Genomic DNA, 27,185 nt, shown 5'->3' with positions numbered 1-27,185 from the left:
CAGGCTTCTAGCTTTGACTTTTTATCAAAGAACCAGATATTTTGTTACACAGGTGTTGAAGTGCTGCAGCTGTCAGTCACCTAACAGTCTATGAACAAAGTAACGGGACCTTTATGTCTGGAACAAGCAACACATGAAATAAAGTCTCTGTATCTTTTAAAGCCTCTTTATTTCTGTCATACAGGAACAGCTCTGAGTCGCATCCAATCTGAGTTCTTTCAACCCGATATGGGAATTAAATCAAGTCTTTTAATAGTGGGCTGAAATGAATTAAACCAATCTGCTGCTCACAAGGAAGAAAGTAAATCTAAATATGTGGTGTGCTTTGGTAGTGATAATGAAGGACATATGATTTCTGTTTAATGGGATTAAAAATGCACAACCATCAGCATGTTCTGTCAATTCAGGTTTAATTAAGGAGCAGGAAGCAGCAGGAAACAATAATTTTATTACTTTGCCAACCAAATTGTTTTCTTATTTTAAGTTTTTATGGTTCAGTTTTAACATTTTTCTCTCAGGTGTAAAGAATGTAAACGAGACTCAACTGAGGACCATCGCCTCAGATCCTGATGAAATTCACATGTTCAGTGTCATCGACTCCTCGTTCCTCCTGGACATCGTTGCCAACCTCACCATCAACCTCTGTAACAGCTTAGGTCGGCAAAGAGTCTGTTATCATCAAACAGTGATACATGTTAACACCACACTGATCTGCTGGTGTCAGAATTAATCTTTAGATATCAAGTTTTAAAAGCTGTTAAACATTTTGGATTCTTACAGTTAGATATAAAGTTATCTTACTGCTGGTTAGTTCTTTATTTTAATCTATCAGAATATTGTCAGACTCAGGTATGATAACAGAGAAAAGATCAGAAAATTTATCTATAAAACCAACAATGTATATTTATTATGAAGCTTTATTTATTCTGGAATCTCATTGAGATTATGGGGGTGAAATCCAGTGTTTTTATAAAGCCTTTAGAAAGCCAGCCAGGGAGAACTTGTTGACACGTATTCACATAGTTGTTAACAATCCACAACTCCACAGAAGGGCAGAGATCCGTTCATTCATCTTTTGACCATCCAAAAGAAATCCGACTGAGCTTCTCTCAAATGGAGAACTTGGTAATATCCAACCTGTTGTTCTGTTACATTAACACAGTTCATACGTTTACACGGCCAAAAACCTGATTAGTTCAACTCTTAACTTTCTTCTGACTTTCTTCTAACATAAGTGTCGTTTCTTAAAGCAAGCGTGAACTTTGTAACCTTCTGCCCATGTACAGTAACCACGTCTCAATATGAGCTCACTATTCAAACACATTACTCATTTCAATAAACAAACATAAGTCATGTGGTAATAAATATATGCTCTTCCTTGCAATAACATGAAATATAACAAAACTCAATTCTACTTACAGTCAATTATGGCTCTTACAGACATCTGAGTCTGTTTTGCAAGAGAGACCTGAGAACAGGTTACATATACACAGGATCACAATACGACAGTTCATTCACATCACAGTCACAAAATAATCATCATACATACTGACAGACACACGACTTAAAACAGTCACAAATATGATGAAGAACAGCAGCTAGTAAAACTAAAAGTTTCTCTAACTTTAACTGGGCGCTCACACCAAGAGAGCAGCAGGGGAAGCTCTGGTCGCCGGCTGCTCACTGCAGCCCTCTAGCAGTCATCTGCAGGGGTCGTTCAAGCAGTGCTGCAGACATCACGTTCAGTTGTGGCACATATCATGTTTGTAGTAGAGCTATAGGATGATCATGTTTTCATGTTTCCACTTTGTATCATTTAGGAAGAAAAATGTGTTTAGTATATTTCTGTCATTTAAAAAATAAAAATGCTGTTTTACTTTCAAAACCACATTGTTAGCTGAGTATCCTGTGGAATAAAGCTTTATTGGCTCGTTATAGAATACATCTAGAACAATAATTGTAGAAATAGCCTAATATTAATACAGTAGTAAAAAATGTTTGCTAGAAACTTTAGTATAGCGGTTGCTGTGAGTAGAAAATCAAATCCTGATCTGAGTTGGTTGCTGCTTATTTGCATAAAGTTAAACTCTGCTCAACTTCAGCTTGTAGCTCTTGGTGCTGACATCGTGCTGCTCGCTGCTGCCAAGGCGTCTGAAGCCCTTCGTCTCCAGCTTTCATTGGAAATGAACCACTGCCAGCTGCTTGTTACTTATGAATCTTTGGATGTGAGTGCACAGTAAGCTGTGTTGAAGTTCATTCCAGTAGTAAGGAAACTGGAAACTAGTCTTCCCCAGTTCAGAGCTTGTATTAGGAACTTTTAAAGCTAAACTTCTCTCTGATCTGGTGTCATGGTTTTCAGCTCTGAGCTCAACTAAAGATGTTAAATAACTCAGCAAAGAAAGCAAGGCCTTATAAATGAAGACACAGTCTGCTGCTGCCTTCTAGATGCCAGTGACGACCATCCAACCTTTTCATATAACTCCATCATTTTTTATTACTAGTGGAGGCTCGCTGGCTGTGCTTACCTCCAATCATGCTGCAGCTAACACGCTAGCCTCCCAGCTAGCCCCGACTCTCCCTTTGGATCCAACCGGAGCACCGAGCCCCGGTTAGTTATTCAGGTTGCAAGAAGCAGCAGGTCTGTCGGGCAGCTGAGTGAAGTGCAGCCTGCAGAGGAAACACCGGGACCGTCAGGGTGAAACAGTCCAGGAGGAGCTGCTGTGTTCAGCTGCACAGATAGGAAACACCTCGGCTGACAGGATGTACCACTCTGTTGGAAAACATTTTTTCTTCTACTTCTTTTTGGTTTATAACAGCAGGTGGCAACCAGCATATTAGGTGCATTACTGCCACCCTCTGCTTCAGACTGTGGACCAAAGATTAAATCCTGCACATTAATCCTGTCTGTCTAATAAACTCTAAGAACACTACTGCTGCTCCCACTTGGCAGGTTCATTAATGCTTTAATTTTTTAAATGCTGAGCTCCTGAACTCCAGTCTTCCTTGGTTCTTCCTTCATATATCGTCTTTCTTAATGATACTTTGTAGAATCTATGATTGCATGTGTAATAGTCTCCTCACCCTGGTGGAAAAACATTTGTACATATAATATCAGATATTGGCAAAACATCCAATATCATACATCCCTAAAACACATATACAGCAGGATGTTTCTGTGATTTAAACAACCGTATGTGCAGATTACGCTTCACTAAATGCAACAGAAATAGACTTGAAGTGTAAAAAAACACAGGGGGTCTACATGTCACACTACAAGAGAAAGCAGGAGTAGTAGTAGTTTTGAGTTACAATATACTGTATGTATATGGTATTTAATCATTCACATTAACAGTGTAAACAGACCAGTTTGCTGCTCTCTGTCAGCTCAGTGTCAACATGATGATCAGATGTACTGACTTCAGACTAGTGATCAGTTTCTTCAGGATTTTATCAATACTACTACTCTCATCAATACTCCTTATCAGTCCAGTTCTTTATTGATACTGCTTGAAATGAGCAGAACCCGAAACCAGATTTTACCATCCAATAATCTCACTCCTTGTTTTCTTCAGGTACTGATAAAAGAACTGACCTTAAAAATATCTCAGGTTTTTAACTGTTTAATACTGGATCCAATTCAGAACCAGGTTTCAGGGGGCATCCCTACCTCAGACCAGCATTAACAATTACAGTTCACTGTAGTCTGAGCTGAGGTCTGATAGCATGAGCTGCTACTGCTGAAAGCAATAATCTGACAGAGGAAAACAGGAGGAGTCTAATTCAGATTAGCTGTAGCTTCATCCATTATTCTCCTGTGAACAGAGTTATGAGGGGGCGTGACTACCTTATAACAGAGAGATGCCTCCTTTTAAAGTTGTATATCTTTATTTCTGGTATCATGCATTGCTGTCCACCACAGTGTCGTTCTTCATGCTCCCACAAGATGGAGCCTGAGCAAGACATTTTCAAATCCTACAAATAGCTTGAAATATTTTCTATAAATAAAGACCTGTATGAATGTGCTCTCTCTCTTTAACATTTGTTACTTTCAAATTCTAAAAAGCTTTATTGATATGAATGTTGCAGGTAAATATTCCCCAAACTAATGATGGTTCTCTCTCTCCAGACTCTGTCAGGCTGGTGAATGGGACTAGTCCGTGTTCAGGCAGACTGGAGGTGAAGTCTGAGCAGTCGTGGTCCTCAGTGTGTGAAGCTGACTTTGACCAGCAGGATGCAGAGGTGGTCTGTAGGGAGCTCGGCTGTGGGGCTCCTTCAGTCCTCCAGGGGGCGCTCTATGGAGAAGTGGAGGCTCCGATGTGGACCAAAGAGTTCCAGTGTGGAGGCCATGAGTCTGCTCTCCTGGACTGTGGAAGATCAGACTCAGCTAGAAGCACCTGCTCACCTGGCAAAGCTGTTGGACTCACCTGCTCAGGTAGAAGAGGAGCTGCAGCTTTGATTTGGCTTCATTTCTGTTCTAATGAAACTCACTTTATTCTTTTACTGATGACTCTCTTGTTTCTGTTCAGAGCCTGTCAGGTTGGTGGGAGGAACCAGTCGCTGTGCAGGTACACTGGAGGTGAAACGATCAGAGTGGAGACCAGTGGATGGCTCTTACTGGACCCTGAAGGAAGCAGCAGTAGTCTGCAGAGATCTGGACTGTGGCTCTGCTGTTTCAACAGGAAGAAGAAATGAAGCCACAGACAGATCTGTATGGTTGATCAATCCTTACTGTGTTCATTCTGGATCTGCACTGAGGGACTGTGCATCATCATATTACGCTTCCTCCATCATGGAGCTCACTTGCTCAGGTAAGTCCATCAGTGACATCATCTATGACAGTAATATTTTCCTTCCTCTGTCACAGTGATAGTCAGTGGCAGTAGCGGACTGTGGGGTCTTGCACACAAACACACACACACACACACACCTCTTTTATACAGAGAAACGCATTATAGCCATAAAGACGCCTTTGCCTTTACTTTTTTACAGTGAGCCGGCATAAAGCCGCCTCCGTGTGAGCTTTTCATAGCGTAGCGGCGTTCTGGATTCAGAGGCGTGACGGAGATCAGACTGATCAGAGCTGTAAACTCTGCCATAAGCAAGTAAAGAGACGTTACTAGGACGAGGGGAGGACATTTCTCTTTGTTTGACAACGTTAAAAGTTAAGTTAGACTTTTCTGTCGGCTTCCTGACTCATTTTAAAAAAGACGAGAGAGAGAGAGAGAGAGCAGCTGTGGTCGAGTGAGCTAGAGAGTGAATGGAGAGAGGGAGCGCTAGTAACGTTAGTGAGGAAGCTGATGAATCAGATCATTAAAACGTTAAAACGTCCCCGCACACCTCCTCAACCCTGCAGCTGTACGCCGCACCGCCTGATGTGGTCTGAATACGGGCGAAACAACAGCGTCAGCTCCCGGTCCCGCCGTGCCGGCTGTCACACAGAACAGCGAGGCGGATTACAGGAGCAGTATTCCTGCTTTGAACAGCTGTGTAAAAGGGGCTGAAGTGCACTCATCACCAACAACTAACATCTAAACAATATAAAAACTACGTCATTAAGAATAAGTCCATTACAAAATCACCTTCTGACACCTGTTAACAAATGTACTCAAAGCACCGGCTCAACAAGCTGAAACTATGCTAACCTCGTTATTTCTCCCACACATGCATTAGCTAAACTGCCAACCCGGTCTTCCGATGGTAAACGTTCACTCATGTTGCTCAACAAAAAGACAATAAAGGAAAGATTTTCTGAAAGATAGAAATTAGGCCATATTTCTCACAGCAGCAAAGTCGAGCATTACCAACAACAATCTTAATCACCTCTATAGATAATTAATACAGCAGGACTCACCAGTCACTGGAAAACAAAATCCATCCTCCATTCCTTTCTGCAATGCCTGCCTGCGTGAGTCCTGCGTGAGACTTGCGTGAGTCCTACGTGAGTCCTGAGAGAGTCCTGTGTGAGTCCTATGTGAGACCTGCATGAGTCCTCCGCGAGTCCTGCGTGAGTCCTGCATGAGTCCTGCGTGAGTCCTATGTGAGTCCTGCCTGAGTCCTATGTGAGTCCTGCGTGAGTCCTGCGTGAGTCCTGAAGGTCCTGACGGACCTCCTCTGGTCGCTGGTTTCCATTGGACTAAACTGTAAACTTATCCAGGACGACGGCATCCTAAAGGGTAGAGAAGTTAGCTTGTTCCTGGAGGCTCATTGCTTCAAACTGAGACAATCTGCAGCTTTAAGCAACCTGCTGTGGTTCACTCACACACCCTGCAGTTCTCCTGAGCAGCTCAGTCACATCCACCTTACAAGCAACAACTACATTACTAATTAATATACTTGTTGCTTGCTGCCTAAACAAATAAGCAACTGTTTGCTAACAAGTTCAATATATCAAGTTAAAAGCTGATGATATGTCAGTGTTGTGTTCACTGCTTGTTTCTGATGGAAACTATTGTGCGTGCAGTGTTGTATGAATGTCTTATTAACATGTTGATCAGCTGTTTTCTGTCTGATCTGAAGGCAGCTGAGGATGTTAATCTGTTTCCTCCTCTGCTCTCTGACTCCTCTGTATTACACATGAATGTAGGAGTTCTCTGTGTTGTGTGATCACCTCTCACTGATCAACGTTCATTTATTTGAACCAAAGCCGTTTCTACTCAAACCAAATCTGCATCATATTCCATCTGCATATATATGACAACAAATTCTACTTTTTACTCATAAAAAACTTCATTTAAGGAATTTAGCTGCATTAACATCAAAATCAAAACAAACTATAAACAAAATAAAATATTTTGATCAAAATGTTTTGAATAAACTATAAATTGATGAACAAGAATAAACATAAAATTGAGTGTAATAAAGTGACACCAGCAAGATCAAGTCTGATCCCAAATCAGACAACTACAGTATTATTTTTAGGGCCTAATGAAACTAAAGGTGCAAATGAACTACAAAGAAATAACAAATTACACACAATTATCACTATGAAGATTAAAACAGAAGACTTTCAGTTATCATCATCATCACTGAAGGATAAGTCCTTTTGCAAACCATAGTGACAGTGCATCAAATATGTGTGTAAACGTTGTCCTTGATCTAGTGATGTCACTGTCAGACTGTCAGACTTGACCGACGCAGCCATCAATGTCAGTACGTCAACATGTGAGAATCTGATGATGACTGTGAAACTGGTTTGTTGTGAGCAGGGCTGTAGTGGTAAAAAAAAGCTTGAGTAAACCCTACCTTACCTCAGCCACACCGTCTATATGCTCCTTAATATAGATCCATGTTTGTAATATAACTAAACAAGTCAACTGACTTAAGAGGAACTCATTTCCTCAAACTTAAAGCCAAATCAAGACAACAGTTTGACTTCTAGATGAATCAGCATTTAGTGTTTATAACAGAAACTATCTGTCAGTTTTAGTGCTGTGTTTCCAACAGTTACTGAGGTCACCCACCTTTTAACAGCTGTAGAAATCATCATGTTAATAGAGTTGTTGTGTAGTGTTAGTGCCTGTATTCAAAGATCTGTTAGTCCTTTTATAGCAGGTTTTAATCTTGTGCTTTGACTTTTGTTTGTAAGGATGTCCTTTAGTTTACATTTGGATAACAGTTTGTGCTTTTAAAGATATTTTCAGAACAGTAATTCATCTACATACAGGTGGAAGTCAGACTTTACCAGTTTGTTCTGCCTCCTGCTTTAATGTGTTCATGTGTCTCCATCACCTGACGTCTGGGCTGCTTCTATGTGTTTCTCTTTTCCACAATGCTACCACAAGATGGAGCCTGAGTAAGACAAGTTCAAATCCTACAAATAGCTTGAAATATTTCCTATAAATAAAGACTTGAGTCAGGTATGAATGTGCTCTCTCTCTTTATCAGTTCTTACTTTCATATTCTAAAATGCTTTATTGGTATGAATGTTGCAGGTAAATATTCCCCAAACCAATGATGGTTCTCTCTCTCCAGACTCTGTCAGGCTGGTGAATGGGACTAGTCTGTGTTCAGGCAGACTGGAGGTGAAGTCTGAGCAGTCGTGGTCTTCAGTGTGTGAAGCTGACTTTGACCAGCAGGATGCAGAGGTGGTCTGTAGGGAGCTCGGCTGTGGGGCTCCTTCAGTCCGCCAGGGGGCGCTCTATGGAGAAGTGGAGGCTCCGATGTGGACCAAAGAGTTCCAGTGTGGAGGCCATGAGTCTACTCTCCTGGACTGTGGAAGATCAGACTCAGCTAGAAGCACCTGCTCACCTGGCAAAGCTGTTGGACTCACCTGCTCAGGTAGAAGAGGAGCTGCAGCTTTGATTTGGCCTCATTTCTGTTCTAATGAAACTCACTTTATTCTTTTACTGATGACTCTCTTGTTTCTGTTCAGAGCCTGTCAGGTTGGTGGGAGGAGCCAGTCGCTGTGCAGGTACACTGGAGGTGAAACGATCAGAGTGGAGACCAGTGAGTGACTTGCACTGGACCATGAAGGAAGCAGCAGCAGCCTGCAGAGATCTGGACTGTGGCTCTGCTGTTTCAACAGGAAGGAGAAATGAAGCCTCAGACAGATCTGTATGGAGGATCAGATCTCACTGTGTTCATTCTGGATCTGCACTGAGGGACTGTGCAGTATCATCTTCCTCTTCCACCATCGTGAAGCTCACCTGCTCAGGTAAGTCCATCAGTGACATCATCTATGACAGTAATATTTTCCTTCCTCTGTCACAGTGATAGTCAGTGGCAGTAGCGGACTGTGGGGTCTTGCACACACACACACACACCTCTTTTATACAGAGAAACGCATTCTAGCCATAAAGCCGCCTCCGTGTGAGCTTTTCATAGCGTAGCGGTGTTCTGGATTCAGAGGCGTGACGGAGATCAGACTGATCAGAGCTGTAAACTCTGCCATAAGCAAGTAAAGAGACGTTACTAGGACGAGGGGAGGACATTTCTCTTTGTTTGACAACGTTAAAAGTTAAGTTAGACTTTTCTGTCGGCTTCCTGACTCATTTTAAAAAAGACGAGAGAGAGAGAGAGAGAGAGAGAGCAGCTGTGGTCGAGTGAGCTAGAGAGTGAATGGAGAGAGGGAGCGCTAGTAACGTTAGTGAGGAAGCTGATGAATCAGATCATTAAAACGTTATTTTCTGATTGTTTCACAACAGTTACTTTCCAAAGCACAAACACACCTGCATCCCCGCACACCTCCTCAACCCTGCAGCTGTACGCCGCACCGCCTGATGTGGTGTGAATACGGGCGAAACAACAGCGTCAGCTCCCGGTCCCGCCGTGCCGGCTGTCACACAGAACAGCGAGGCGGATTACAGGAGCAGTATTCCTGCTTTGAACGGGCTGTGTAAAAGAGGCTGAAGTGCACTCATCACCAACAACTAACATCTAAACAATATAAAAACTACGTCATTAAGAATAAGTCCATTACAAAATCACCTTCTGACACCTGTTAACAAATGTACTCAAAGCACCGGCTCAACAAGCTGAAACTATGCTAACCTCGTTATTTTCCCACACATGCATTAGCTAAACTGCCAACCCGGTCTTCCGATGGTAAACGTTCACTCATGTTGCTCAACAAAAAGACAATAAAGGAAAGATTTTCTGAAAGATAGAAATTAGGCCATATTTCTCACAGCAGCAAAGTCGAGCATTACCAACAACAATCTTAATCACCTCTATAGATAATTAATACAGCAGGACTCACCAGTCACTGGAAAACAAAATCCATCCTCCGTTCCTTTCTGCAATGCCTGCCTGCGTGAGTCCTACGTGAGTCCTGCGTGGGCCCTGCGTGAGTCCTGCGTGAGTCCTCCGTGAGACCTGCCAGAGTCCTGCGTGAGACCTGCGTGAGTCCTCCGTGAGTCCTGCGTGAGACTTGCGTGAGTCCTGCATGAGTCCTGCGTGAGTCTTACGTAAGTCCTGCATGAGGCCTGCATGAGTCCTGAGAGAGTCCTGCGTGAGTCCTACGTCAGACCTGCGTGAGTCCTGCGTGAGTCCTACGTGAGACCTGCGTGAGTCCTGCGTGAGTCCTGCATGAGACCTGCGTGAGTCCTGCGTGAGTCCTGCGTGAGTCCTACGTGAGACCTGCGTGAGTCCTGCGTGAGTCCTACATGAGACCTGCGTGAGTCCTGCGTGAGTCCTACGTAAGTCCTGCATGAGGCCTGCGCGAGTCCTACGTGAGTCCCGCGTAAGTCCTATGAGTCCTGCGTGAGTCCCACGTAAGTCCTGCATGAGGCCTGCGTGAGTCCTACGCGAGTCCTGTGTGAGTTCTATGTAAGTCCTGCATGAGTTCTATGTAAGTCCTGCGTGAGTCCTGCGTGAGTCCTGCGTGAGTCCTACGTGAGTCCTGCGTAAGTCCTGCGTGAGTCCTGTGTGAGTCCTGCATGAGTCCTGCGTGAGGCCTGCGTGAGGCCTGCGTGAGTCCTATGTGAGTCCTGCGTGAGTCCTGCGTGAGTCTTACGTGAGTCCTGCGTGAGTCCTGAGTGAGTCCTGCGTGAGTCCTGCATGAGTCCTATGTGAGTCCTGCGTGAATCCTGCGTGAGTCCTTCTTGAGGCAAAGGCAGAGGCAGACACATCCAGTTCTAGCTCCAGATACTGGGTTTATGGTTATGATAGTAACTGAAATCAAACAAAATATTTTTTAAAAATCACATAAATTATTTTAATAACTAATTAAATAAAATTGTTTTAATAACCTTATAATTACTGATGTGTAATATTTTATGAACTAATAATGACACCTCTCATAAATGGTCGGGCCTGCAGAGAAGGTCCTGAAGGTCCTGACGGACCTCCTCTGGTCACTGGTTTCCATTGGACTGAACTGTAAACTTATCCAGGACGACGGCATCCTAAAGGGTAGAGAAGTTAGCTTGTTCCTGGAGGCTCATTGCTTCAAACTGAGACAATCTGCAGCTTTAAGCAACCTGCTGTGGTTCACTCACACACCCTGCAGTTCTCCTGAGCAGCTCAGTCACATCCACCTTACAAGCAACAACTACATTACTAATTAATATACTTGTTGCTTGCTGCCTAAACAAATGAGCAACTGTTTGCTAACAAGTTCAATATATCAAGTTAAAAGCTGATGATATGTCAGTGTTGTGTTCACTACTTGTTTCTGTTGGAAACTATTGTGCGTGCAGTGTTGTATGAATGTCTTATTAACATGTTGATCAGCTGTTTTCTGTCTGATCTGAAGGCAGCTGAGGATGTTAATCTGTTTCCTCTGCTCTCTGACTCCTCTGTATTACACATGAATGTAGGAGTTCTCTGTGTTGTGTGATCACCTCTCACTGATCAACATTCATTTATTTGAACCAAAGCCGTTTCTACTCAAACCAAATCTGCATCATATTCCATCTGCATATATATGACAACAAATTCTACTTTTTACTCATAAAAAACTTCATTTAAGGAATTTAGCTGCATTAACATCAAAATCAAAACAAACTATAAACAAAATAAAATATTTTGATCAAAATGTTTTGAATAAACTATAAATTGATGAACAAGAATAAACATAAAATTGAGTGTAATAAAGTGACACCAGCAAGATCAAGTCTGATCCCAAATCAGACAACTACAGTATTATTTTTAGGGCCTAATGAAACTAAAGGTGCAAATGAACTACAAAGAAATAACAAATTACACACAATTATCACTATGAAGATTAAAACAGAAGACTTTCAGTTATCATCATCATCATCACTGAAGGATAAGTCCTTTTGCAAACCATAGTGACAGTGCATCAAATATGTGTGTAAACGTTGTCCTTGATCTAGTGATGTCACTGTCAGACTGTCAGACTTGACCGACGCAGCCATCAATGTCAGTACGTCAACATGTGAGAATCTGATGATGACTGTGAAACTGGTTTGTTGTGAGCAGGGCTGTAGTGGTAAAAAAAAGCTTGAGTAAACCCTACCTTACCTCAGCCACACCGTCTATATGCTCCTTAATATAGATCCATGTTTGTAATATAACTAAACAAGTCAACTGACTTAAGAGGAACTCATTTCCTCAAACTTAAAGCCAAATCAAGACAACAGTTTGACTTCTAGATGAATCAGCATTTAGTGTTTATAACAGAAACTATCTGTCAGTTTTAGTGCTGTGTTTCCAACAGTTACTGAGGTCACCCACCTTTTAACAGCTGTAGAAATCATCATGTTAATAGAGTTGTTGTGTAGTGTTAGTGCCTGTATTCAAAGATCTGTTAGTCCTTTTATAGCAGGTTTTAATCTTGTGCTTTGACTTTTGTTTGTAAGGATGTCCTTTAGTTTACATTTGGATAACAGTTTGTGCTTTTAAAGATATTTTCAGAACAGTAATTCATCTACATACAGGTGGAAGTCAGACTTTACCAGTTTGTTCTGCCTCCTGCTTTAATGTGTTCATGTGTCTCCATCACCTGACGTCTGGGCTGCTTCTATGTGTTTCTCTTTTCCACAATGCTACCACAAGATGGAGCCTGAGTAAGACAAGTTCAAATCCTACAAATAGCTTGAAATATTTCCTATAAATAAAGACTTGAGTCAGGTATGAATGTGCTCTCTCTCTTTATCAGTTCTTACTTTCATATTCTAAAATGCTTTATTGGTATGAATGTTGCAGGTAAATATTCCCCAAACCAATGATGGTTCTCTCTCTCCAGACTCTGTCAGGCTGGTGAATGGGACTAGTCTGTGTTCAGGCAGACTGGAGGTGAAGTCTGAGCAGTCGTGGTCCTCAGTGTGTGAAGCTGACTTTGACCAGCAGGATGCAGAGGTGGTCTGTAGGGAGCTCGGCTGTGGGGCTCCTTCAGTCCTCCAGGGGGCGCTCTATGGAGAAGTGGAGGCTCCGATGTGGACCAAAGAGTTCCAGTGTGGAGGCCATGAGTCTGCTCTCCTGGACTGTGGAAGATCAGACTCAGCTAGAAGCACCTGCTCACCTGGCAAAGCTGTTGGACTCACCTGCTCAGGTAGAAGAGGAGCTGCAGCTTTGATTTGGCTTCAGTTCTGTTCTAATGAAACTCACTTTATTCTTTTACTGATGACTCTCTTGTTTCTGTTCAGAGCCTGTCAGGTTGGTGGGAGGAGCCAGTCGCTGTGCAGGTACACTGGAGGTGAAACGATCAGAGTGGAGACCAGTGAGTGACTTTGACTGGACCATGAAGGCAGCAGCAGCAGCCTGCAGAGATCTGGACTGTGGCTCTGCTGTTTCAACAGGAAGCAGAAATGAAGCCTCAGACAGATCTGTATGGTTGATCAATCCTTACTGTGTTCATTCTGGATATACACTGAGGGAATGTGCATCATCAGTTTCCTCTTCCTTCATCATGGAGCTCACCTGCTCAGGTAAGTCCATCAGTGACATCATCTATGACAGTAATATTTTCCTTCCTCTGTCACAGTGATAGTCAGTGGCAGTAGCGGACTGTGGGGTCTTGCACACACACACACACACACACACACACCTCTTTTATACAGAGAAACGCATTATAGCCATAAAGACGCCTTTGCCTTTACTTTTTTACAGTGAGCCGGCATAAAGCCGCCTCCGTGTGAGCTTTTCATAGCGTAGCGGCGTTCTGGATTCAGAGGCGTGACGGAGATCAGACTGATCAGAGCTGTAAACTCTGCCATAAGCAAGTAAAGAGACGTTACTAGGACGAGGGGAGGACATTTCTCTTTGTTTGACAACGTTAAAAGTTAAGTTAGACTTTTCTGTCGGCTTCCTGACTCATTTTAAAAAAGACGAGAGAGAGAGAGAGAGAGAGAGAGAGAGAGAGAGAGAGAGCAGCTGTGGTCGAGTGAGCTAGAGAGTGAATGGAGAGAGGGAGCACTAGTAACGTTAGCGAGCTGATGAATCAGATCATTAAAACGTTATTTTCTGATTGTTTCACAACGGTTACTTTCCAAAGCACAAACACACCTGCATCCCCGCACACCTCCTCAACCCTGCAGCTGTACGCCGCACCGCCTGATGTGGTCTGAATACGGGCGAAACAACAGCGTCAGCTCCCGGTCCCGCCGTGCCGGCTGTCACACAGAACAGCGAGGCGGATTACAGGAGCAGTATTCCTGCTTTGAACGGGCTGTGTAAAAGAGGCTGAAGTGCACTCATCACCAACAACTAACATCTAAACAATATAAAAACTACGTCATTAAGAATAAGTCCATTACAAAATCACCTTCTGACACCTGTTAACAAATGTACTCAAAGCACCGGCTCAACAAGCTGAAACTATGCTAACCTCGTTATTTCTCCCACACATGCATTAGCTAAACTGCCAACCCGGTCTTCCGATGGTAAACGTTCACTCATGTTGCTCAACAAAAAGACAATAAAGGAAAGATTTTCTGAAAGATAAAAATTAGGCCATATTTCTCACAGCAGCAAAGTCGAGCATTACCAACAACAATCTTAATCACCTCTATAGATAATTAATACAGCAGGACTCACCAGTCACTGGAAAACAAAATCCATCCTCCGTTCCTTTCTGCAATGCCTGCCTGCGTGAGTCATACGTGAGTCCAGCGTGAGTCCTGCGTGAGTCCTACGTGAGTCCTACGTGAGTCCTAAGTGAGTCCTACGTGAGTCCTGCGTGAGTCCTATGTGAGTCCAGCGTGAGTCATACGTGAGTCCAGCGTGAGTCCTGCGTGAGTCCCGCATGAGTCCCGCGTGAGTCCTATGTGAGTCCAGCGTGAGTCATACGTGAGTCCTGCGTGAGTCCTGCGTGAGTCCCGCGTGAGTCCTATGTGAGTCCTGCGTGAGTCCTACGTGAGTCCTGCGTGAGTCCTATGTGAGTCCTGCGTGAGTCATACATGAGTCCAGCGTGAGTCCTACGTGAGTCCTGCATGAGTCCTACGTGAGTCCTACGTGAGTCCTGCATGAGTCATACGCGAGTCCTGCGTGAGTCTTATGTGAGTCCTGCGTGAGTCCTGTGTGAGTCCCGCGTGAGTCCTATGTGAGTCCTGCGTGAGTCCTACGTGAGTCCTGCGTGAGTCCTACGTGAGTCCTGCGTGAGTCCTACGTGAGTCCCGCGTGAGTCCTGCGTAAGTCCTGCGTGAGTCCTGCGTGAGTCCAGCGTGAGTCCAGCGTGAGTCCAGCGTGAGTCCTGCGTGAGACACATCCAGTTCTAGCTCCAGATACTGGGTTTATGGTTATGATAGTAACTGAAATCAAACAAAATATTTTTTAAAAATCACATAAATTATTTTAATAACTAATTAAATAAAATTGTTTCAATAACCTTATAATTACTGATGTGTAATATTTTATGAACTAATAATGACACCTCTCATAAATGGTCGGGCCTGCAGAGAAGGTCCTGAAGGTCCTGACGGACCTCCTCTGGTCGCTGGTTTCCATTGGACTAAACTTTAAACTTATCCAGGACGACGGCATCCTAAAGGGTAGAGAAGTTAGCTTGTTCCTGGAGGCTCATTGCTTCAAACTGAGACAATCTGCAGCTTTAAGCAACCTGCTGTGGTTCACTCACACACCCTGCAGTTCTCCTGAGCAGCTCAGTCACATCCACCTTACAAGCAACAACTACATTACTAATTAATATACTTGTTGCTTGCTGCCTAAACAAATGAGCAACTGTTTGCTAACAAGTTCAATATATCAAGTTAAAAGCTGATGATATGTCAGTGTTGTGTTCACTACTTGTTTCTGATGGAAACTATTGTGCGTGCAGTGTTGTATGAATGTCTTATTAACATGTTGATCAGCTGTTTTCTGTCTGATCTGAAGGCAGCTGAGGATGTTAGTCTGTTTCCTCCTCTGCTCTCTGACTCCTCTGTATTACACATGAATGTAGGAGTTCTCTGTGTTGTGTGATCACCTGTCACTGATCAACATTCATTTATTTGAACCAAAGCCGTTTCTACTCAAACCAAATCTGCATCATATTCCATCTGCATATATATGACAACAAATTCTACTTTTTACTCATAAAAAACTTCATTTAAGGAATTTAGCTGCATTAACATCAAAATCAAAACAAACTATAAACGAAATAAAATATTTTGAACAAAATGTTTTGAATAAACTATAAATTCATGAGCAGCAATAAACAAAATTCTTCAGTCAGTTCTTTACTTTCTCCTTGTTTTTCTTTCAACACCAATAACGTTACATCCTGTGATTCTTCCTCACTTCTGTCTCGTCTCTCCTGATTCCTTCACTCAGTCTGGAAATGTAAAAAGCTTCCTCTTAAGAGTCTGACAGAGCATGAAGCAGAACTTTGAATGAATACATTAGCAGTCAAGCTATCAAACTATCAGCTACATTAACATTACTGTAATGTAAAGCAGCAGCAGATAAACTGGACGCTTAAACAACACTAATGTCAATTTATAAAACTTCTGCTTCACTGAAGAGTTTTTCTAGCTACTTACTTTGTTGTCTTTTGTCTGACAGATTATTATTTGATGCTGCACAGTCAGTTAATGTCATATATGATCCTCTGAACTCTGATTCATTCGTCTGTCTCATGAAAGCGGCTCCAGTCTGCCTGCTAGCTTCAGCACGGAGGGTTCGTTTGTTTTAACACCAGCGCAGCAGGAGCTGGATTCTTATAACCTCGGTGTTTCCAGAGCTGAAGGAGAGCCGGCTGAAGAGGAAGGAGCCCAGGGAGCAGAGTAGGACCTCCAAGGACCCACAAACCACTGAAGAAGAAAATCATCTTTGGTTTCATCTCTCCTCTCAGTCTCAGCCAGGTTTTTGCAGCCCAGTACAGCGAGGAATGATGTCCATACTGGTCGATTCCACAGCTTCTGATTTACATCCAGCACCAACGCTCAGTGCCACAACATTTTTTTATCATCATTAACTTCTCTCATGTGAACAGCTGTAACTTTTTACTTAAAGATTTTGATGAATCCAGAGTTTTATGGTCTCATCTGGATAAATGTTGAGTCAACAAATCATTTAAAAATCCATCCAGTTGTTTGATGAGTTTATATCTTTTTTCTTCACTGTCTTTTATATACTATATACTACTTATTCAGCTGAAATGTGTTATTGCTTCTTTTAAGAATATTTGCTTTTTGAGTTAAAGTAACTGAATAAAAGAAAAAGTTAATGAGTGAAATCAAATGTTTTATTTTTGTTTTGCTGTTTTTATGAAAAAAATCTGATGTTTGACAGAATTTAAAGCACATGTGTTTCTGCTGAATGTTCACTCATTTATTGTATGTGACAGTTTCATGCTAATAAATCAGTTTCTAGTGTATCAATAACACTTTTACACTTTGTTTTATTTTGAATGTCAGACCCCCAAATATAATTAGCATTTCCATGATATTCTGGTCAGTTTAGTGCACCTCTCCCTCTCTACACTGAAAATCAAATTATACAATTACTGTTTGATTTGTGAGAATAAAAGAAAAAGACAAACAAAGTGTTAAACTGCACTTATAAGGACACAATCAGATGTGTTGATGTCTGACTGTTGGTGCTGCAGTTTGACTTCCTGCTCAGCTGATACAACACATGACACCTGTGTGATGTCACTGATGTCAGGTGAGTCCATCATGAATCCAGAGCGAAACACACAGGAGACAAAGTGAACACATCAGATCACATCAGCTTTCTGCTCGGCTTCTCATTTACTGTCAGCGTGCAGCAGATAATGATTCACATCAGGGTTTCAAACCTCCACCAAACGCTCTGTTGAAAGCAGTTAGTTTGACTTTAAAGTGTGTTTAGTTGCAGCAGCAGACTGAAGGAAACATCTTAACCAGCAGAGTGTGAAGAGAAAACCAACCAAAACCTTCTCACACAGTGACGTTCTCTCCTTCTGCAGCCAACAACATCCAAAGCAACTTGAGACAGTTTGACTTTCTGTGTCCTCTTTGTTCATTTGTATTATTTTGTTAGAGGTGTCGGCCAGGTCTCTCTCCTCACATTTAACATTTGTCACTCAGGTTTTGTTTGTTTTGTGTTTTTTTTAAATGTTTAAGTCAAACCTCAAAAAAAGCAGAATGTACAGTCTTTATACCTTCATCTCAATGGATTTCCTGTTCTGAAGCACAGGGTTTATATAGAATACAGAATGTAGAAATAGAATTTATTTAAAAAAGGCTTGAAATTCTTTCATTTTTTTATTTGCAAGTTTCATTTTTCTTGATAAGGTGTCTCCTGTAGGGTTAATATAAACCCTAATCCTTCAACATTACTAACAACAGCTACAATATTAACAGTTCAGTTATACGTCGGCTGTGTCTATAAATAAGCACAGACACAGTGGTCTGCCTACAGTATGGTTAGCAATCTCCCAACTATTTTATTAAACTTAACAGCCTCCCGTGTAATTTGTCAAACTCTAAACTTTTCCAACTTCAACATGAATTGGCTGCAAAATGATCGCAAGTCCTCTGTTAATATATCAAATCCATTAATCTGTCAACAGCAGCCTCGTCCAAAAACTATAGACTTCAGATCATTTATCATCATTGATGAACCTGACAAAGAAGATTATGTCATTTTTAAACAGTACTTTACCTTAAACATCATCACAATACCTGCTAGTTTTCCCTTTAGCGAGGTGCATGAAGTACCGCTGCAGAGAATGACTGACATCCTCACTGACGATGATGCATGATCGTCATGATGAGACGACAGATTACATTTTCATTTTGACCCCATAAGAGCGTGTTGACATGTAAATATAAATGCAACAGACGGGGGGCGCTGTTTCACTTACTGCATTTGAATACTGTCCACCGTACAGCAGGTTACGTCTTTAAAGATGAAAGTTCAAATGCTATTTTCATTTTCAAATTGAAGAAAAATGCATTTTAATTTTAATTGTGAGGTAAATATTGATGCATAAATGGAAAATCAGATTACATTGTTTATATTGCATTTTAATTTTCAAATTTGAACAACATTTGAATATTGTCCACAATACAGCAAGTACGACTTTGAAAAATTAAATGTCAAACAACTTTTCCATTTTAGTACAGTTTCAGAGGGAAATATTGTACTTTCTACTCCACTCCATTTATTTGACAGCTTTAGTTACTTTTCAGATGAAGATTTGACACAATGGATAATATAACAAGCTTTTAAAATACAACACATTGTTAAAGATGAAACCAGTGGTTTCCAACCTTTTTGGCTTTTGACGTCTTACAAAAAGCAGTGTGTAGTCGGGGTCACATTTCACATGTCTATGAGTTGTTAACAGCTCCACCAAATAGTGATTTTTCCCTCTAAACTTCTCACATGCTTTCATTTCAATAAATGTTCAAATGATCCAATATTTCAGCAAAAATCAAAGATTAGAGAAAAAGTCCAAAAACTGAAAACAGATTTGTGTATCAGAACTTTGTTTTTTCTTCTTTCCTCTCCCATTAATCATCTCACCACCCCTCAGATTTATCTGCTGACCCTTTGGAGGGGCCCGACCCCTAGGTTGGGAACCACTTGACAGATTTACACATGTGTTTGTGTGTGTTTATGTGTGTGTGTGTGTGTAGGAGCGTGTGTGTGTAGGAGTGTGTGTGTGTGTGGGAGTGTGTGTGTGTGTGTGTGTGGATGGAAGCAGATCTCAGCTATCGTGAGGAAAAGTGCTGCTTGCTTTTATTTCCAGAGAGACGTGGGGTGCATCTTTATTCGCCTTCTCAGCAAAGACTGCACTGTCTTAATGGGTTTAAATGATCTGAAGGGAAGCAGGATCACTGGTAAACATATAATAATCTCAAGAGACCACCTGCACCTCTTTCTGTAAACATGCCCTATTAAAGGACAGGTTCACAATTTTTCAAGTCTGTCTTAAAACTACAGTCAGGTGTTCATATGAACAGTGAACGAGGTTTTTCTCACTGTTATCATTCCTCCTGTTCATACTAACTATTAAAAGATCCCCTTCAGCAGTCTGAGTTAGTCATATCAAGTGGATATCTGACACATTTACAGTCTTTTTAGCATCAAATTCCCTCTTTGTGTTTCCTCGGACAGTGTTTCCCTGTTGAGCTGCAGGTGGAAGTATAGTAACAAAAAGAGGAACTTTGGCACTAAAAAGACTGTAACGTTGAAAGATATCTACTTGATTTGACTCATTTGGACGCTGAAGCTTCATATTATCTTCAGATAAACTTTAAATACATTTTTTCACAAAAGGAGGACTGTGGATTTTGTCCCCCATCGCTTACATTGTACGTACATTATGAAGAGATATTTTAATGGTCAGTATGAACAGGAGGAATAATTACTGCAAGAAAAATTATGAACCCATCCTTTAAGTATCCCTGCTTGATATAGAAGACATGCATATTCTACAGGAAACTCTAGAGGAAAGTTTGCATTACAGATTCAGATTAATTTCATCAGGTCATTTAGACCATGGACAATAAACATAATGTTTGGTTCATTATAGTTCATATTTTACTCAAGTATAACCATCAGCCACCAGGAGTCACTATCAGTCATACTGACAGTCCTCACTGAAACAGTACATGGTCTCTGCTTGCAATTAAAAAGAAATGTAATACTGTTTCAAGACAAACTCTTAAACTATGCCTCTTCAGGATGATTTCAGATGTTTACACCCAAAGTATTGATTCCATGTGTATTACATAGAACAGTTAAACCCGAAGTTTGTGCAATATGTTCCCTGTGCAGTGTGATTTGTAATTTGACAAAAACAACACAAAATATGAGCCGTTCTATGCACATCTTATACTTATGTACACTACACCCCAAAGCAAGCTCTGCAATCAGGAAATTGATTTTTGAAATATAGTCTGTGTTTTGGGAGTAATATGAACCACACACACACAAAAACAACAACAACGTCAGTAAAACTAATATGACAACTCAAAAATAAACCGATTAGTCTTTTGCATCTTTAAAAACACATATTTTAATGATACAGACAACATTGGTGACATTTAATTTTTGATAGCTGAAATTTTATGTTACAATACATCGGTTCATTCTCTCCAATTTATCTTTTTACCACATTTGGTATCTGTACAGTTTTCTCTCCTGTCTTCTTGCACTGATGCTTGACTCTCCCCAAATTGAGGTTGACCCCAGAATGTGAAGGACTATGTACAAGCAAATTGTGCAACAGTTGCAGCCAAATAAATTCATGGTTAATTATATTAGTAATTCATAGCTTTTCTAAAAGTGGTGAGGTGGTGCTTGAGCACTTTTTATTTAGATCCAGATTGAAAAAGTCTCAACATAGTATTGTGTTTCAGCAGGGAGGACAGTGCACTGGTTTTACTCTGTGGATGTCCATCAAGGACTTTTAAGACTTTGAACCATTGTTTCCATCAGTTCAACATTATGTGGCTCTATGAACTGGTGTGTCGAGCAGAGACATGACCTTTGAGAAATGATAGAAAAAGACAAGAAGCAGCTGAGCTATCAATGGTACCATATCAACTGAAGACTTACACTAATGAAGATAGGGAGTGACACTCCCATAAATATCTCTAACACAGAACACCACAGACTGAGCAGTTCAGGCGAGTCCAACAGTTTACACGCCTCCTTTCCTGGAATTTTTATCTTTGTACACTTCATGTCTTTCAGTCCAAAAATTTTACTTAACTTTCATCAATGAAGGAGCACACTATCCAACACTGAGATAGATCGAAACTATGAGAATGATGAGTATCACAACCGCTACAAAGATGGCAATAAACACTTTCATCCTCTTGTTCTCCCATCTTTTCTTTTGCTTCACTTGGTTGGCTGTCTTTTCAAAGGCTTTACTCTGGGGAAACACACAAACACAAATAGAAGATGTTACATTATGTCATTTCATTATATCATATCATTTCATATTAAGTACTTCATGCTCACGCCAACAACTTTGCCTCTTTCACAATGAGTGCACTCGCAGCTGAATTTGAAAATCCAGCATTAACTGAGCCAGTTGATAACCAGCTACTTGCTACCGGTTATCCAGCATCACCAATGAGATAGAGCCGGACTAAGTTGGACCTGCTTTGTGATACAGGACTCTGGCCAAAGTAAGTATACCTGTCTGTCGTTTGGTGCTGGGCAGGTGGCAAACAGAAGGTTGATCAGAGCTTGACTGAACAAAAACAGCAAAGTTGCTGAAGTCCTGAAACCAAGACAATGATCTTAAAGAAGCTAAAATTCTCCACAGCGTTGAGTGGAACTGCAGAGTCGGGTAATAATTCTACGTGGGTTTGTCACTTTCCAATCACACAAAGTCATTTGATCCATTATTATAAAAATAAAAATATTGAAAAATATTGATTAGTGCAGCTTTAACCGTGGTGTTATCCCTGAGAGCTGCTTTCCTAGTTTGGCTGTTTCTAATCTATGATATCCCAGAGTGTCTCCCTAAGGGGCCTTTAAACTAAAATCTCAGTTGTCTGCTTGTTTGCTTCTTTGAGAATTGCTCAACAGTGTGATGTAACTCGAGCCAACGGGGCAATGTGGGAATGATGTGACCCACTTGTCGACCCCCGGACGGACATTCGCCTCGTGGCATGTCCTGGACTCACTCTGTCATACCCAGGGAGACCAGCTCACTTCATTCATCTTAGGAAACAATAGGAAATACCTTTCTAAAAATAGCACCATAAAACACAATCAGGATGTAAATTGTACATTTGTTTTCCTCTCCAGCTCCACCTAAGGTGTATTTATAAACATCAATATGACATTTCCTAGTTTTAATCCCTGGACGCCCGTGGAAAGGGAGTGTGTTATTCAATCAACCCAAAGACTTCCACAGACCACAGTAAGTAAAAATAGCTAAGTAATGATGTCTTCTTTCCAACATCTTATCTGAACTCCTCCTGCTTACCTTTGCCAGCAGCTCATCAGCCCTGTCCTCCAGTTCACCCAGTTTAGTAGATCTCTCATCAGCCTTGTTCAGGTTGTCCAGCATAATGACCTTCACCTCCTCCACATCCTCCTGGGCCTGCTGCAGGCGGCTCTTCCCATTCTCCTGTCCATTCAACACACACAACGCGGTTACAGGGTGAGACATGATGCAGATTAGTCCGCTCACTTGGAACTGTTTTGCAGGAATTAATGTGCTTAAATTGTTTGGACTTTCCAATTGAGAAAGAAAGATGGATAAAAGTAATTTTGCAAACACCCAGCACCAGCTATGTCCTTCCTCAGATGAGAAGTGATGGATTTTATGTTTTGGGATAAACAGAGGGCAGTTGACATGAGCACATATTGCTGAGGAAGACAACAAAACTCAGCCTTCATCTTCTGAAAACCCAAGGAAAAGACATCACAGTAGTGAACACGCTTATTGATTCACAAGTGATCTCTGTGAAGTGCAGTTCAGAAACACCTAGGAATGTCGATCCAGCTCTTGAAATGGAGACTAGATTTAAAGTATGAGGAACTTGTGGATGGCCACACATCATCAGGGGTTTTTTTTCTCAGACTTGACAAAAGTTTCTCAAGAGCCACAGAAGACATTACATAACTGTTGTCACAGGCTGAGTAGCACTCCCAGTGACTGCTAAACAGACCTTCATGCTTAAAATTCCCCTTTAAGCACCAAAAGATGTGATTCAAGAATCAACAACAGTTGGACTCACAGTCATTATTAGATGAACCTTGACCTTTTGACCTTTTTTGTTTAATGACAATTCTTTTCTGTTTTTTTTTACACTTAAATATTTTATGAGAGCTGCTCCTTTGGGGAAAATATTAATTGCCTCAGCACAAAAAGAGTTGATGCATATAAAAGCTGAGGAGGACTAGCATTCACCACATCCTTTTATTTTGGGTTTTGTACGCAGGTGTCAGGAGCCAAACTTAAGGTCTTTTGCATTTTGCTACTGAGAACATGTGTTCAGTATTTTTTTGTGCTAATTATTGCATAATCATTCACTTCCTGTAAGCAGTGTTTATTATTAGCTACTTTCTAAAATCATCTAATTTTATGATGATCACACCTGCATTTTCTTCATGTTTGTTTTGTCAGCACACGTTTTCAAAATAGGGAGTAAAATGAAAATCGTACAGCTTTTTGTACAAACATCAGCCCACCAACTGAAAAAAATCAACCTGTATCTGTGTGATATAAATCAAACTGGCTTACTGTTTAGTAAACAGAGCAACAGTCTTGCAGTGAGCAAGTCATCCTGCAGCATCTATTTCAAATGGATTAAAGCAAGAGCACATTCATTTGTAGCTTTATACCTAAAAAAAAGGTTTTTTTTTAAAGCAAACAAAGGGACAAATGTATTATCAAAAGTAATATTCCCTAGTGCTGAGAGAAACCTGAAACTTAAATGAAAAGAGGAACAAGACATGAAACTAATAAAAATGAGGTAGGATGGATTTTTTTCAGAGCATGAAGGTTACTGTATGTCTGCTCTGAGGACAAGGCAGCACCCGAAGGCCCGGACAGTAAATGAACAGAACAACAGCAGCCTGGGTGACTACAGGTTCATAAAACCCTGGAGCAGGATATTTAGAGAGTAGCTTCACCTCACAGCAATTAGTATCCTGACAGTTTTCCTTTGACCTTTGCCTCTTGTGAGCCCTGAGAGGAAGCCAGCATCTCAGAAGTTGACAGGGACAGGAAACAGACAGATAGAACAAAACAAGTACGCACTCAGCATCTTGATTCAGCTCACAATTCACTGTCATTTCCTGTTAAAGCACAGTAGGATAAGAGGAGTAAACCTGCTACTTATAGACGACTGGTAGAGCTGATTAATGGATGCCCAGTCATCTCATTTTTGGCCAACCAAATAGTAGTGATAGAAGAACAATAGTCTGTGTTTAAAATTCAGCCGGCGACGTCTTAACACAGGAACTGCTGCCCATTCCAGTTTCCCTCCTTGCTTCCTTCCTTCCCTCACTCCCTCCCTCCTGCCTGCATTAACGTACCTGGCATAATATCCAGGGAAACCACACCCACATCATGTAATAGCATGTTCATTGTAGTGTAGTATGGCACTCCATCCTAAAACACGTGCTCTGCTGTTACCTAATAATAATCTAATCATTTTTTTTGTGAAATAGAGTTCATTCAGTTTATGAGGTCTTATTATTTTAATGAGAACATCCGGGATCAAATGATGTGACCCATGCTGTTGTTGACTGCCCACACTGCAAAAAATGCTTTCTTAATTCATGACTTTATGAACTGGCTTCATTTTAGAAAAACAAGAGAGGACATGGCAGAGAAATTGAATATGTTTATTTTATTAATTCTAATTTTCACTTCTCTCCCAATGCTGCTCTTAAATCTAGACCTCCGTCTAGTTAGAGTCATCATAACACTAAATTTCTCCATATTAAAGGACAGGTTCACAATTTGTCATGTCTGTCTTAAGACAACAGTCAGAAACCCAAATATACATTGAAACATGTGTTTCTTGCTGTAATCATTCCTCCTGTTCATACTGACCATTAGAAGATCCTTCATAATGACCTTACAATGGAAGTGATGGGGGACAAAATCCACAGTCCTCCTTCTGTGCTGAAATGTATTTTAAAGTTTATCTGAAGCCAATATGAAGCTTCAGCGTCCAAATGAGTCAAATCAAGTAGCTATCTTTCAACGTTACAGTCTTTTTAGTGCCAAAGTTCCTCTTTTTGTTACTATACTTCCACCTGCAGCTCAACTGGGAAACACTGTCCGAGGAAACACAAAGAGGGAATTTGATGCTAAAAAGACTGTAAATGTGTCAGATATCCACTTGATATGACTAACACAGACTGATGAAGACTCATATCAGCTTCAGATAAAATGACTGTGTGGACACACTGTGGATTTTGGCCTCCATCACTCACATTGAAAGCACATTTGAAGGGGATCTTTTATTAGTCAGTATGAACAGGAGGAATGATTACAGCAAGAAAAACCTCTTTCACTGTTACTATGAACACCTGACTGTTGTTTTAAGACACACTTGAAAAATTGTGAACTTATCCTTTAACACTGTACTGACATCGTCCTGATTTGTTTCTATTGAATTTTTTTCTTTTGTTTTTGTATGAATTGAAGTTTATTCATGTAAAGATTCTCTCGTGTATCTAGGTATTAGATATGTCTCGTGTGTATCTCCTGAATAAACATTTAAAATGGAAGACGCTGCAGGTCACAGCAGTACTACAACTTCCCTGTTGCCCACTTGTGGGACTTTGCCCACAGATAATGATTAGAACAAACCCTTCTCATTTCGCTCTCTTTCCCCAGCCTGTTAACTATTAATACACACCGATTTACCCTGTCAGAGACTGATATTCACTCACCATTGCTGTCCCGTGTCTTGCTGTGCTTGCGCCGAGGCTGTCACCGGATCCAGTGCATTTAAAGTGCGACTGAAGTTAACTTCAGAAACAGGAAGCACAGCTCACCAGCTCTACGGTTTGAACCTGCCTGAATGTTCCCCCCTGTGCCCCAAAACAAGCTCTGAAACGTTTTTGCGGCTTTCTTTGTTCTCTGGAAGTGACTTTGCCTCTATCACTTTCACTTCTCCCCGGCAGACTCGTCCCTCTGCGGCTGTTGCTGCACTTCGTCCTCTGACTGTGAGACGTTCACGGTATTCCCGGAAAGGTTACAATTCCCGAAAAGTGATCACGTGACTAATACTGAGTCGATAAAGTCCGGATTTCCCGTTGTCTGGACTTGTTGGTAAAGGGGTTTTTTGTTGGCTGCAAGTGGAGAAGATGCTGCTTTATCATGCATAGAAAGGCTCATTCACTGTAATGCAAAGTACTTTATTATTTTCAATTTTGCTATTTTATATTTCCACTCAACGACATTTTAGAGGTAAACACTGACTATTTTTACTAACTACATTTATTTCATAATTATAGTCACTGGTTACAAGTATGATGCATAGTTAAAGTATTGAACTAACATTAAAGTGCAGCTTACATGTTAATGCATCAATAATAATAATAACAATAATACAATCATATATAAAGATATGTAACACTGGAAATTCTGTACAATGGTTACTTTTACCTCTAATATTGTAAATATATTTTACTGATAATACTCTTGTGCTTTTATAAAATTCTGCTGCAGGACTTAAAGTATTTATAGTTTTGTTTTGCTGCTTTTACTTAAGTAGCTATTGGAGCTCAGTACATCTTCCACCTCTGCTTATTTAACAATGCAGAACAAATTCAGCAACAAAAATGTGTACAAAACAAAATGGGAAGTTATAATTTTCTATGCTTTAGAAAATTATGACTTCCCCGTTATGACTTTT

General features: G+C 41.0%; 4 protein-coding genes across 4 annotated transcripts; 3 read left to right on the top strand and 1 right to left on the bottom strand.

Moving 5' to 3' along the window:
* Positions 1–272: 272 nt before the first annotated feature.
* LOC137191703 (scavenger receptor cysteine-rich type 1 protein M130-like) lies at positions 273–5,270 on the top strand. Its single transcript, XM_067602021.1, has 3 exons — positions 273–656; positions 4,127–4,432; positions 4,527–5,270. The coding sequence occupies exons 1-3, from the start codon at positions 581–583 to the stop codon at positions 4,865–4,867; spliced, it is 723 nt and encodes a 240-aa protein (XP_067458122.1). The 5' UTR covers positions 273–580; the 3' UTR covers positions 4,868–5,270.
* A 2,652-nt stretch (positions 5,271–7,922) lies between these two features.
* Positions 7,923–8,737, top strand: LOC137171439 (scavenger receptor cysteine-rich type 1 protein M130-like). The gene is made up of 2 exons (XM_067575405.1): positions 7,923–8,277; positions 8,372–8,737. The coding sequence occupies exons 1-2, from the start codon at positions 7,923–7,925 to the stop codon at positions 8,710–8,712; spliced, it is 696 nt and encodes a 231-aa protein (XP_067431506.1). The 3' UTR covers positions 8,713–8,737.
* Positions 8,738–10,742: 2,005 nt separating this feature from the next.
* LOC137171423 (scavenger receptor cysteine-rich type 1 protein M130-like) lies at positions 10,743–14,509 on the top strand. The gene is made up of 3 exons (XM_067575404.1): positions 10,743–10,851; positions 12,650–12,955; positions 13,050–14,509. Exons 1-3 carry the CDS (start codon positions 10,743–10,745, stop codon positions 13,388–13,390), a joined length of 756 nt encoding a protein of 251 aa, XP_067431505.1. The 3' UTR covers positions 13,391–14,509.
* A 6,320-nt stretch (positions 14,510–20,829) lies between these two features.
* vamp5 (vesicle-associated membrane protein 5) lies at positions 20,830–26,511 on the bottom strand. Its single transcript, XM_067602008.1, has 3 exons — positions 26,218–26,511; positions 22,787–22,930; positions 20,830–21,718 (listed from the first exon to the last, which is right to left on the bottom strand). Exons 1-3 carry the CDS (start codon positions 26,218–26,220, stop codon positions 21,575–21,577), a joined length of 291 nt encoding a protein of 96 aa, XP_067458109.1. The 5' UTR covers positions 26,221–26,511; the 3' UTR covers positions 20,830–21,574.
* Between the last annotated feature and the right edge of the window lie 674 nt (positions 26,512–27,185).

Source organism: Thunnus thynnus, chromosome 2, assembly GCF_963924715.1.
Source record: "Thunnus thynnus chromosome 2, fThuThy2.1, whole genome shotgun sequence".
Lineage (NCBI taxonomy): Eukaryota > Metazoa > Chordata > Actinopteri > Scombriformes > Scombridae > Thunnus > Thunnus thynnus.
Note: the sequence above shows the minus strand (reverse complement) of the source record. Positions and strands in the feature narration are given on the sequence as shown.